The 11,573-nt window shown below is 43.4% G+C and overlaps 1 protein-coding gene across 1 annotated transcript in view; it reads right to left on the reverse strand.

Moving 5' to 3' along the window:
- Positions 1-1,110: 1,110 nt before the first annotated feature.
- Positions 1,111-11,573, reverse strand: part of taf1b (TATA box binding protein (Tbp)-associated factor, RNA polymerase I, B) — a 13,110-nt gene continuing 2,647 nt past the window's right edge. Inside the window, exons 4-15 of the mRNA XM_076112184.1 lie at positions 10,641-10,738; positions 10,479-10,571; positions 9,974-10,076; positions 9,398-9,569; positions 6,644-6,743; positions 6,313-6,460; positions 4,878-5,052; positions 4,597-4,634; positions 3,838-3,925; positions 3,625-3,695; positions 2,518-2,737; positions 1,111-1,735 (exon numbers count right to left, since the gene is read on the reverse strand). Coding sequence (XP_075968299.1) covers positions 1,468-1,735; positions 2,518-2,737; positions 3,625-3,695; positions 3,838-3,925; positions 4,597-4,634; positions 4,878-5,052; positions 6,313-6,460; positions 6,644-6,743; positions 9,398-9,569; positions 9,974-10,076; positions 10,479-10,571; positions 10,641-10,738 — 1,574 coding nt within the window. The 3' untranslated portion in view covers positions 1,111-1,467. The remainder of the gene's footprint in view (positions 1,736-2,517; positions 2,738-3,624; positions 3,696-3,837; positions 3,926-4,596; positions 4,635-4,877; positions 5,053-6,312; positions 6,461-6,643; positions 6,744-9,397; positions 9,570-9,973; positions 10,077-10,478; positions 10,572-10,640; positions 10,739-11,573) is intronic.

An 11,573-nucleotide genomic window follows, 5' to 3' on the forward strand; every position in this document is an offset into this window, starting at 1 on the left:
AACTGACTGTTGTACTATTATATATTCTATCATTAGAGTATTAGTACATTAATGTAAAAGCAGGATTTTACTGTTTTGAAATATTTAGAAATATTAACTTATGATTATTATAACTAATGCCGTCATTACTAAGTAAAGTACAAGTACCTCAAATGTGTACCAAGTACTTCAAACCCATGGTATATGTACAGGAGAATACTCCCTCTGAAATGTAGTGGAGTAGTGGTGGAAAATACATTTACTCAAGTATTTGTACTGGAGTATTTTCTTGTCATGTTACTTTATACATAAAGTATTTATAATATATTTGAGCTAACAGGTTTATTCATTTCATGAATTATCATCAGAACCTTTATGTGTGTACAGAAGTACTAGTCAGTGTATTTGTACCTGTAGTAGTACCACTGCAGTGTATTTGTACCTGTGATAGTACCACTGCAGTGTATTTGTACATGTAGTAGTACCACTGCAGTGTATTTGTACATGTTGTAGTACCACTGCAGTGTATTTGTACATGTTGTAGTACCACTGCAGTGTATTTGTACATGTTGTAGTACCACTGCAGTGTATTTGTACATGTAGTACCACTGCAGTGTATTTGTACATGTTGTAGTACCACTGCAGTGTATTTGTACCTGTAGGAGTACCACTGCAGTGTATTTGTACCTGTAGTAGTACCACTGGTGTATTTGTACATGTAGTAGTACCACTGCAGTGTATTTGTACATGTAGTAGTACCACTGCAGTGTATTTGTACCTGTAGTAGTACCACTGCAGTGTATTTGTACATGTAGTAGTACCACTGCAGTGTATTTGTACCTGTAGTAGTACCACTGCAGTGTATTTGTACATGTAGTAGCACCACTGCAGTGTATTTGTACCTGTAGTAGTACCACTGCAGTGTATTTGTACATGTAGTAGCACCACTGCAGTGTATTTGTACCTGTAGTAGTACCACTGCAGTGGAGTGTGAGTCTCTGCAGCCTCTTCGTGTCTCGTTCAGCCTGAAAAACAAAAACACAAAAACACAAATATTCACAGTGATGAGAGAGAGAAGAATAAGATCTTTCATATTCTTGGTTTAAAAATGATATCGTAGTATTCTGATGATCAGGTGAGTCACACTTTATTGGTAAAACAACAACAAAAGAAACGAGAGAACATTTTAACTTTGACTGATGTGAAGCGACAGCCAATCAGAGAGCAGGACAGCAACAAAGTGACGAGTCATGTAAATGAAATCCCTCTGGTGTGATTGGATCGCTCTGAAATGTCATTTAAAGTCTTAAAAAATATTTTATGTGTTTTATTTATACAGGAAGGACAATATTCAAAAAGAGATGAATGAACATTTTAACACAAATAAACAGGATTATAATTTATAAACGTTCACACAGCGTCAACTAGAATAAAGCAGTTAAAACTCTGAATGCACCGACTAACATTCCTGAGAGAGAAGCATTTTTTTCAGTTTTTTTTAAATCTTGTTTCTCCAGTTTCCCGTCCTCCCCGAGCTCTGGTCCTGGTCCTGATTCTGGTCCTGGTCTCCGTCCTCCTCTTCCTCTTCCTCCTCCCCCCGGGCCCTTCTCCCTCTACGACTCTCGTCTCCACCCTCAGCACCTCCTCGTACAGGTACGCCGGCTTCACCTCCAGCAGGAAGCAGAAGAGCTGCAGCAGCCAGACGAAGGACCGAGGCAACGTCTCCTCCACCTCTGAGTAAAGTCTGGAGCTCATCCTGTAGAGAGGAAGAGGAGCGACGGGTCAGAGGAGGAAGAGGAGGGACGGGTCAGAGGAGGAAGAGGAGGGACGGGTCAGAGGAGGAAAAGGAAAAGGAGGGACGGCCAGAGGAGGGACGGGTCAGAGGAGGAAGAGGATGGACGGGTCAGAGGAGGAAAAGGAAGAGGAGGGACGGTCAGAGGAGGAAGTGGAGGAAGAGGAGGGACGGTCAGAGGAGGAAAAGGAAGAGGAGGGACGGTCAGAGGAGGAAGTGGAGGAAGAGGAGGGACGGTCAGAGGAAGAAAAGGAAGAGGAGGGACGGGTCAGAGGAGGAAAAGGAAGAGGAGGGACGGTCAGAGGAGGAAGTGGAGGAAGAGGAGGGACGGTCAGAGGAAGAAAAGGAAGAGGAGGGACGGGTCAGAGGAGGAAGTGGAGGAAGAGGAGGGACGGTCAGAGGAAGAAGAGGAAGAGGAGGGACGGGTCAGAGGAGGAAGAGGAGGGACGGGTCAGAGGAGGAAGAGGAGGGATGGTCAGAGGAGGAAGAGGAGGGACGGTCAGAGGAGGAAGAGGAGGAACGGTCAGAGGAGGAAGAGGAAGAGGAGGGATGGTCAGAGGAGGAAGAGGAAGAGGAGGGACGGGTCAGAGGAGGAAGAGGAGGGACGGGTCAGAGGAGGAAGAGGAGGGACGGTCAGAGGAGGAAGAGGGAGAGGAGGGATGGGTCAGAGGAGGAAGAGGAGGGACGGGTCAGAGGAGGAAGAGGAGGGACGGGTCAGAGGAGGAAGAGGAGGAGGAAGGACGTACTGGGAGGCTCTGAGAGCTGGGTGCCAGTACGTGGAGTTAGAGGGAGTCGGGACGCCGTCTTTCAGGGTCAGAACTCCGTCCAGCTTCTTCTGGTGCAGACCGGGTCCGTCTGAATCCTCGTCCCCCCAACGGAACCTGAAGCTGGACGGGTCGACGCCATTGACGCCCGCCGGACGAGATGACAGCTTCTCAAAACAGACCTGCACCTGCTCTGCTATTCCTGCAGAGAGAGAGAGAGAGACAGAGAGACAGAGAGACAGACAGAGAGACAGAGAGACAGACAGAGAGACAGAGAGACATTTTAGTGCTGGGCAAGTTAACGCGTTATTATAGCGTTAGCGCATTAATTAATTAATGCCGACAATTATTTTATCGCGCGTTAACGCAGTTTATTTTTATTATTATTAAGCGGACATTTTTAACACAAGAACCGGGCAGCGAGTGGTGAACAGCTGTTTGTGTGGCGTCTCTTCCTGTTTCCTTCACCTACAGTCCCCTGGGTCCTAAGTCCCTCCATGTACAGCTTCTTATCACCCTCTATGTACCAACGTACATTTATAACAAATACCACACATATTACGGTAATCAGCGTTGCATGTGTCTGACCTAAATACCAACGAAAGCAAAAAATAAATGATTCATTTAAATTATGTTTTAGAGTTTTTAAAGTGTTTTGTTTGTAATATGTATAATAAGCATCATTTAGTATCACTACTGAGAATTTAACAAACATAAAAACATGACGTAGATAGGTTTGCAGTTTTCAAGGTGTATATTTAAATATCATCTCTTACACACATGAAGATAAAGTTATGAACACCGGCTGAATATCTATGATCAGAATCATTATAACTGTGTTATAACTGCTGCTGTGTAAAGAGAATACTGCTGCTAACAACAACCTGATGTGTTTAAAGTGTTTAAACCAAATGTTATTGACCTTTCGTTCATATAGCAGGACTTTAAAATAAAAGTGCTCAATACACTACTTTTGAATCATTATTGAACTTTGCCATAACAATGCGATTAAACATTGTAATCATTGTCCAGCACTAGTTTATTTATTTGTAGATATTTGTTTGCTGATCTACAAACTAAGAATCTTACTTTTTCTTTTCAGCACCACACTTTTCTTCTTGCTGTTGGTGTGAAGAGGTTTCTTAGCCGCCCACTGTTTCCTGTGAACACACACACACACACACACACACAGTTTGAAGTTTGTCAACCACAGATTTTAAATGTATTTTAATTATTTAAAAATCTCTTGAAGGACCAACTCGAAACTAAAGTTTAAGGTGGTCCAGGTGGTCCAGGACTCACCTGGCGACGTCGTGGTCTCTCCTCAGCTGAGCTCTGATCAGAGCGGCCTGCACGACTCTGAACCACCTCCTCAGGCTGAACAGGTTTCCTGTCACACACGACTGAAGGTTTAATATCCGACTTATGTGTCGAAGAAACGACTAAAAAACAACAGAAGCTCAAAAACAGACTTTAGATCTCGGTGCTTTGGAACTCTTTAGTTTACGGATGTCTGGATCTTAAAACGCTGAGCTAACGTTAGCGGATGCTAACAGTTATTGAACTGGTCCAGTACTGAAGGAGAAGGCTGCAGCCGCTAACACGCTGTAATGTAACTCCTCACGGTCACTAAACGTCCACTAACACGGAGAGAGAAGCTCTTCTTTACCTTTTTAATGTCACGGCTGAATATTAAGATGATTTCAACAATGTGGATGTGATGTTCAGAAGGAGACTTCTCAGAGCGAGACACACAATAACAGACGGGATCAAGATACAGGGTTTCAATGCTCCGTCTGACTCTTAATAATGTAGTCAGACACTTTATTATATTATAATATTATATTATATAACAACAACCAGCTCTTTCAGCAGCTACTCTACAGCCTGTTCAGCGGCTGCAGCCTTCTCCTTCAGTACTGGACCAGATTAAGTGTAGTCTGCATGAGTCACTGAGACACAAAGACATGAGGGGAAAGGTTGAAAAGTACTGAAGACCTTTAACCTCACAGATGTTCAGTGTTATTAAAAAGAGTAAATATTTAAATGAGGAGAACTCACCTGCGTCGTCCTGCTCACCTGCTTCACTGGATAAATCCCTAAAAGACACAAAACCAAAGAGAGGAAATCAACCTTCTTGTTTCATTAAAACTTTGTTTGAATGATTTTGTATTTTATTCTTGAGGCATGAAAACGCTTCACAGCTGGATTTGTTCCTGATTGGCTTTAAAACATCACTGAAATACGACCAATCAGACGAGTTCACCGGATGTTCATAGGAATGCTGTTCAGCAATCAATTAATCAATTAACATATTGATTCAAGGATCCGTTCATCGTCACCATTCGGTGTGGTCGTCCAGGCCGAAGATGAGCTTCATGGTGACGATGATGAGGGCGGCGGTCTGGACGTCATACCGCGGCAGGAAGGGAAAAACCCTGCGGTCAAACGTGTGGAGCTTTTGATCCGCCATACCAGCGCGCTCCATCAGCCTGCAGACCCACGGGTGGAGCTCGTCTGGGAGGGAAACGGTTAAAAAGTGAATCTAAGTAGTTCTGTCAGTAGTATTGCTAGCATCAGTACTGTCAGTAGTATTGTTAGCATCAGTACTGTCAGTAGTATTGTTAGCATCAGTACTGTCAGTAGTGTTGTTAGCATCAGTACTGTCAGTAGTATTGTTAGCATCAGTACTGTCAGTAGTATTGTTAGCATCAGTACTGTCAGTAGTGTTGTTAGCATCAGTACTGTCAGTAGTATTGTTAGCATCAGTACTGTCAGTAGTATTGTTAGCATCAGTACTGTCAGTAGTGTTGTTAGCATCAGTACTGTCAGTAGTGTTGTTAGCATCAGTACTGTCAGTAGTATTGTTAGCATCAGTACTGTCAGTAGTATTGTTAGCATCAGTACTGTCAGTAGTATTGTTAGCATCAGTACTGTCAGTAGTGTTGTTAGCATCAGTACTGTCAGTAGTATTGTTAGCATCAGTACTGTCAGTAGTATTGTTAGCATCAGTACTGTCAGTAGTGTTGTTAGCATCAGTACTGTCAGTAGTGTTGTTAGCATCAGTACTGTCAGTAGTATTGTTAGCATCAGTACTGTCAGTAGTATTGTTAGCATCAGTACTGTCAGTAGTGTTGTTAGCATCAGTACTGTCAGTAGTATTGTTAGCATCAGTACTGTCAGTAGTATTGTTAGCATCAGTACTGTCAGTAGTGTTGTTAGCATCAGTACTGTCAGTAGTATTGTTAGCATCAGTACTGTCAGTAGTATTGTTAGCATCAGTACTGTCAGTAGTGTTGTTAGCATCAGTACTGTCAGTAGTGTTGTTAGCATCAGTACTGTCAGTAGTATTGTTAGCATCAGTACTGTCAGTAGTATTGTTAGCATCAGTACTGTCAGTAGTATTGTTAGCATCAGTACTGTCAGTAGTGTTGTTAGCATCAGTACTGTCAGTAGTATTGTTAGCATCAGTACTGTCAGTAGTATTGTTAGTATCAGTACTATCAGTATTATTGTTAGTATCAGTACTGTCAGTAGTATTGTTAGCATCAGTACTGTCAGTAGTATTGTTAGCATCAGTACTGTCAGTAGTATTGTTAGCATCAGTACTGTCAGTAGTACTGTTAGTATTGTTAGCATCAGTACTGTCAGTAGTGTTGTTAGCATCAGTAGTATTGTTAGTATTGTTAGCATCAGTACTGTCAGTAGTATTGTTAGCATCAGTACTGTCAGTAGTATTGTTAGTATCAGTACTGTCAGTATTAGTACTGCTGTTACCGGGCAGGTTGGCGTCCATCAGGTAGCGCAGGCTAAGCAGAGACGGGTGCAAAAGACTCTGCCGGCTGATTGGAGGAAAAGCAGGAAGCTGCAAGAACAGAATGAGAGCACGAGCATCCCTATGCACCACCCGGTGGGGAGGGACACTCTGTGGAGAAAAACAAGTGCACCAAAACTTTAACTTCACTCCAGTACTCATCTCTCTTTCCACTTCATGATTATTGGGCGCATCAAACTATCACAGACACCACAGGATGTGTGTGAACTGACCCTTTAGATATACGATTGATCACAGTATGCATTCAGTATCAGGAGCTGATGGATTTCTGACCTCGACTCTGAAGAGGAGAGCGTCTTTGCCTTCCAGCTTCATCTCATCAGGAAGTTCCTCGTACGCGTTCACGTACGGGACGTGACCTTCATTCACCAGCCTGAGAACAACACCTGACGTTTACAAGACTTCCAATTAATCAATTAAAGGAATACTTCACGTGTAACAGTATTCACTTAATGTGGTTAATGTGTGTGTGTCAGTGTTATCCATCAAGAATTAATTTTAAAAAGGATGAAAACGTCTTTATCGAATATCCAGGTGTGTAGTTACCTGAGCAGGTGTGTGTGTGTGTGAGTGTGTTGTTACCTGAGCAGGTGTGTGTGTGTTGTTACCTGAGCAGGTGTGTGTGTGTGTGTGTGTGTGTTGTTACCTGAGCAGGTGTGTGTGTGTGTGTGTGTGTGTGTAGTTACCTGAGCAGGTGTGTGTTTGTGTAGTTACCTGAGCAGGGCCCCGTTCCTCGTACGTGGTTCAACTAAGTCCATCAAATGTCCTGTTAGCAGCCTAAATTAACGAGATGATTGACATCAGGCTATCTGGTTTCTCCAAGGCTGATCCTCTCAAACAGTCTCGTTAATTGGAACCAGACTATCATGATCAGGATAATTGCGCGTGCCCGTCCTACTTCAAAAGGGGGAAGCGTCGATCACCGAAACCATGATTTTCTAACAGTACAATGTTAAATAAAGTCAAAGAAAGAGCCTCTTTTTACTCCGCTGACGAGCAGGAGATGATCATGAACGCATATGAGGAATTCAAGACCATAATCACGGCTAAATATAACACCTCCACCGCTGCGAGGGCTAGACAAGAAGCACGCAGAATATCACAGACAAGTTAAATGCGTAAGTGTTGTAAATGTATCGGCTCATTTTAATGCCTCATCACCCCAATCAATCAGATGATATGTCTTTAAATGAGCTGCTGGCAGTAGGCTTCATGAATGCATCATCCAATGAGATCTATAGCGACAATAATGATCTCAACTCTTTCAGAATAAGATAAAAACAAGCCCAAAGAGCATCTAACTGATACTCATTAATATGAGGACATATGTACTGTATGCCCTCATGTATCATGTACTATATATGTGTATATACATGTATGTGTAGATCACCATATAGAACTAGCAGTTTGAATATGTGTGTGTGAATCTGTGTGTGGGCGGATCAGTGTGTGTGTGTGTGTATTATTCATCATCAGACATTCAATCAACTGAAGCAGTGAAGATAAATAGTGTGATTCTCTCTGTTCTTATCATGAGTCCACCTTCATCATGTTCTACAGTAATGATATGCTGGTGTACTAATAACACTGTCATATCATTATGAGTGCTTTAACCCTCATGTATGCAACGCAGCCATCAAGAGGACATGAGAGCAAGTAAACACTAACACACACACATTACTCAGAATGCTGAGTCAGTACAATATGTGCCATGGTGATGTAATGAACACATCCATAAGTTTATTAAGCGCCTAATAAACTTCACCAACAGCACGGCATGCAGCGGCTTTCCCCATGTTCTCCGCATCGCCGACACTGAACAACAATGTACCACTCGCAGAACAGCTCAAGGCTGCATCCAGTGTGTGAGAGTCAATGCTCGGCTGCAGCGTGTGGTGTTCAATGTATGCTCCAGAAGCTCTGTAAATAAATGATTCCTTGTGGGCAGAATGGATAGCGCTCGTACAGGAAGTCATCATGATGTGATGACGGATCTTGGCGATGTGGAAGAACTCTCTCCCTATAAAACGCTAATCTAACTAATATCCTCCTTCATCAGTGGATCTCTGATGAAGGGAGCTGTACATTAATGCAATAGAGGCTTCTTAGTTTGCTCAGCTGGTTTAATGGATCACCGTGTGTCTCACTTTACATGCATTTCTGGAACTCCCGTATAACCCCCGGTAGATGCGCAAGCGCATTAGACTACCGTATATGACAGGAGCTGCCATGTTTTCCGGGGGAGTGGCAGCTTATCCAGCTACCTTCAGTTAGCCTGCGCTGGAGCAGCTTCAAGCTTATGGATGTGTTGCCATGGTGATTTTGCCAAACTTGCTTCGTGGAACCGAAAAGCCTGATCTACGTCATCTTATCCTGAAAAGTATCCGGCTAACTCAGTTAGCCACGTACGAGGAACGGGGCCCAGGTGTGTGTGTGTGTGTGTTGTTACCTGAGGAGGTGTGTGTGTGTGTGTGTGTGTGTTGTTACCTGAGCAGGTGTGTGTGTGTGTGTGTGTAGTTACCTGAGCAGATGTGTGTGTGTGTGTGTGTGTGTGTGTGTGTTGTTACCTGAGCAGGTGTGTGTGTGTGTGTGTGTGTGTGTTGTTACCTGAGCAGGTGTGTGTGTGTGTGTGTTGTTACCTGAGCAGGTGTGTGTGTGTGTTGTTACCTGAGCAGGTGTGTGTGTGTGTGTGTGTGTGTGTGTGTGTGTTGTTACCTGAGCAGGTGTGTGTGTGTGTGTGTGTGTGTGTGTGTTGTTACCTGAGCAGATGTGTGTGTGTGTGTGTTGTTACCTGAGCAGGTGTGTGTGTGTGTGTGTGTGTATGTTGTTACCTGAGCAGGTGTGTGTGTGTGCGTGTTGTTACCTGAGCAGGTGTGTGTGTGTGTTGTTACCTGAGCAGGTGTGTGTGTGTGTGTGTGTGTGTGTTGTTACCTGAGCAGGTGTGTGTGTGTGTTGTTACCTGAGCAGGTGTGTGTGTGTGTGTGTGTGTGTGTTGTTACCTGAGCAGGTGTGTGTGTGTGTTGTTACCTGAGCAGGTCGCTGAGCGTCAGTGGTTGGCGGGTCCAGACCAGAGCCAGGTGGATCAGAGCCAAAGTCTTCTTCATGCTCATCAGACTGTGTCGACTCCTCCTCAACCGACCCGTCAGGTAGCTGGCGGCGTCCAAAGAGCCCGAACACATCGACCAATCACTGGAGCTCCCTGTGGTCACATGTTGCTACTGAACAAATCGTACAAACGCGCTGATTTCACTCAAACAAATGAAACTGAAGCTGCTATTTTCACCACGAACATTAAAGTACGTTGCAATTATTAATGAACCTGCAGACATCAGGTGAAATCATTTAACATCATCATGTAGTTCAGATGATAACTAAGAGTTTTGAATATTTAATACGTGATTCTGTAAAATAAATGGTTTCTTTTCATTTCACAAATCTGATGCTTAAAGAATAAAACACTTAAATCTTGTTTCTCCATAAAAACATGAGCAGCTGCTCTGATTTTAAACCTAAAACTAAAAAGATGATTCATTTCATTTTGGAACCCCAGAGTATGAAACGCTTTAAGTGACGGTATGTAGTAATAACACATGTTGAGCGTACCTGCGTGTGAGCCGGCGGTGCTCGGGGGGTTCGTGTCTCCGTCCGTCTCACTGGCCGTCATGACGGACGCCTCGGCCGAGTCAGAGTCAGAGTCAGGACCTCTCTGAGGAGAGAAGGTTCACGTCCCACTGACTCCATGTTCAGATCAATAACACGCAGACATCAGACACAAGCTGCTCGCCATCAATCAATCAATAACTCAGAGAGATCTGGATGAACATTATAAACCTCAACACACTTTATATGAGATCATCATTAACAGACATGACAGAGAGGATAATATTATGATATAATAATGCTACTCTAATAGAATGTAAGACTAAGAAAATAGAAATATCATATATGTATATATATATATATAATAAATAATAACAACAACAATAATAAAATAATACAATAATATTAAGAGCAATAATATTACTACCAATAACAATAATATTAATATTAATAATAATAACAGTAGTAATAATAATAAGATGCTCAGGTGTGTGTGTGGTGAACTCACCACTCTGAACCGGCTCGTCCTCGTCGGGTTGCTGACGTACGCCTGCCGGCTCTTCTGCAGGTAGATCCTCCACAGCTGACACAGAACCTGGTCCTGAAACAACAGGACTCATCAGCTGGAGTCATTCAGAAGAACAATAGACAATAGACAATAAGAGCAGACCTTGAACCCGGGACTGACTCCCAGCGTGACGAGGGCGTCGGCCTGGTTCATCAGGATGAACTGGAAGCCTTCACAGATGAGCCACTGACGACCGCGCTCTGAGGAAGAACTCGCTCACTTCATCACTTCATCACTTCATCGCTTCATCGCCTCATCGCTTCATCGCCTCATCACTTCATGACCTCATCACTTCATCACTTCATGACCTCATCACTTCATCACCTCATCACTTCATCACTTCATCACTTCATCACCTCATCACTTCATCACCTCATCACTTCATCACTTCATCACCTCATCACTTCATCACCTCATCACCTCATCACTTCATCACCTCATCACTTCATCACCTCATCACTTCATCACTTCATCACCTCATCACTTCATCACCTCATCACCTCATCACTTCATCACCTCATCACTTCATCACCTCATCACTTCATGACCTCATCACTTCATCACCTCATCACTTCATCACCTCATCACTTCATCACCTCATCACTTCATCACTTCATCACCTCATCACTTCATCACTTCATCACTTCATCACCTCATCACTTCATCACCTCATCACTTCATCACCTCATCACCTCATCACTTCATGACCTCATCACCTCATCACCTCATCACTTCATCACCTCATCACTTCATCACTTCATCACCTCATCACTTCATCACTTCATCACTTCATCACCTCATCACTTCATCACCTCATCACTTCATCACCTCATCACCTCATCACTTCATGACCTCATCACCTCATCACCTCATCACTTCATCACCTCATCACTTCATCACTTCATGACCTCATCACTTCATCACCTCATCACTTCATCACCTCATCACCTCATCACTTCATCACCTCATCACTTCATCACCTCATCACACTGTAACTATTTACGTTTTTGGTGATTAATCGTTTCTCTAAAAACA

This window comes from Anarhichas minor, unplaced genomic scaffold (assembly GCF_050575085.1).
Source record: "Anarhichas minor isolate MPS153535 unplaced genomic scaffold, ASM5057508v1 ptg000047l, whole genome shotgun sequence".
Taxonomy (NCBI): domain Eukaryota; kingdom Metazoa; phylum Chordata; class Actinopteri; order Perciformes; family Anarhichadidae; genus Anarhichas; species Anarhichas minor.